The 1,714-nt window shown below is 50.6% G+C and overlaps 1 protein-coding gene across 1 annotated transcript in view; it reads right to left on the reverse strand.

The window, feature by feature from the left end:
- Positions 1-1,714, reverse strand: part of LOC104994715 (liprin-alpha-1-like) — an 87,638-nt gene that overhangs the window by 84,007 nt on the left and 1,917 nt on the right. Inside the window, 1 exon segment of the mRNA XM_010848371.1 lies at positions 1,282-1,486. Coding sequence (XP_010846673.1) covers positions 1,282-1,486 — 205 coding nt within the window.

A 1,714-nucleotide genomic window follows, 5' to 3' on the forward strand; every position in this document is an offset into this window, starting at 1 on the left:
CAGGTCCCTCCCTGGTCATTAGGTAACCAATGTGGGCAAAGTCCTAACATTAAAAGTGAAAGGTCTTAAAAACGCTTTTTCCAGAATTCTGTACGTATTAAACTCTGCCACCTAATCTCCTGTTGCCAAAGAGTAGTGTGAATAGCTGATATAAACCTGTGCAAATATTTCTGTTTTGAGTTCTCACACAGAATTACTCATACCAAGCTACTAAACAAGGACACTTGCTGTACCACATGTTGGAGGGGTTCTCTCTGAGACGGTCTCATGGGGGAGGGGTGGGCAGGGTGGGCGCTGTCTGTCTGTGAACAGAGGAGAGGTGAGGCTCACAGGAGGAGGCCTGAACCCCCAGCACCCTTCTGTTTTCACAGTGACCGTTAAGGTAGTTTCTCATAAATCATGACACCCGCAGACACGACCGCCAGAAACATCATGATTCCACATGGTTACACAACTTGGGCCTGAGGATCTGAGGGTGAGCAAATGCCACTCAACTTGTCTGACTGCCGGTATCACTGTCACACATCCCTTCAAGGAGCGGAACCTCAGAAAACTAGAGAAGATGGCCAGGCAAGCTGCCTCAGCAGAGTCCACACAGCATGCTCCCATCTCTCTGGGAGAACGGGCTCCACAGATGTCACCAGACTCGCCTGAGTAAATCAGAAGGAAATTTCAGCATCATCAGGAACACATTTGACAGGGAGTTGCGGGGAGGCGGGGTGGGGGAGGATGAACCGGGATACTCGGATTGACATATATACAGCACTGATACTACACATAAAGTCAACGAGTAAGGACCTAGTGCACAGCACAGGGAAGTCTACTCAGTGCTCTGTGGTGAAGTAAATGGGCAGGAAATCTAAAAGAGAGGGAGATACATAGATAGATAGATAGATAGATAGATGTCTGATTCACTTTGCTGTATAGCAGAAATTGACACAGCAGTGTAAAGCAACTATACACCAATAAGTGAATGAATGGATGAATGAATTTTTTAAAAAGGAACACACTGGGCACCCTAGAACTTGTAGAAATGAGGAGTCCACACCCAGGGTGCAGCACAACATTAGGGCTGCCCTAATGTTGGTTCACTGCCAACGGACCGCCTGGACCAGGCCTCTTCTACCCCAGAAATCTCAACGCAGAGGCGGGGAGGCAGCCAGTTGCAGTCTCGCTGGAGCTCTGCTCTTGCTCACACAGCCATGCCAAGGCTGTGTTCACCGGGAGAACAAGAGACCCACAGTCCACCTCAGGACAACAGACACAGCCACCGTCACTCACTTCACGGACATCCCACTGCAGTTTCCTGTTAATGTCCTCGGACTTGAGGAGGTCCTTCCTGGCCGTGTCCAGGTCCTCCTTCAGCTCTGTCACGTGGGCAGAGAGGGCTGCCAGGTGCTTCTCCATCTGGCTCTGCTCCTGCTTGTCTATGAATTCCTGGAGGTCAATCACCTTAGCCAGGTCTTCCTCGTGGCTTAGAGGGTCTCTAAGGGGGAAAGGAAGCCTTAGACAGCCTTGTTTTGAGAGGGAGGGAACACAGCACTTCTGGGCAATTGGTGAGGTCAAAACTGCCTTCTGCACTCTGGGAGCTCACAAGACCCTCACCACCACTCAGACCTACATGGTATGCTGGTGAGAGGTCCCGACAGCCCCACACAGACTGGATGGTAAGACAAGAACCAGACAGAGAGCGAGACCAAGGACTTGCCTTTCC

The sequence above is a fragment of the Bison bison genome, unplaced genomic scaffold (genome assembly GCF_000754665.1).
Source record: "Bison bison bison isolate TAMUID 2011002044 unplaced genomic scaffold, Bison_UMD1.0 scf7180017864264, whole genome shotgun sequence".
Classification (NCBI taxonomy): domain Eukaryota; kingdom Metazoa; phylum Chordata; class Mammalia; order Artiodactyla; family Bovidae; genus Bison; species Bison bison.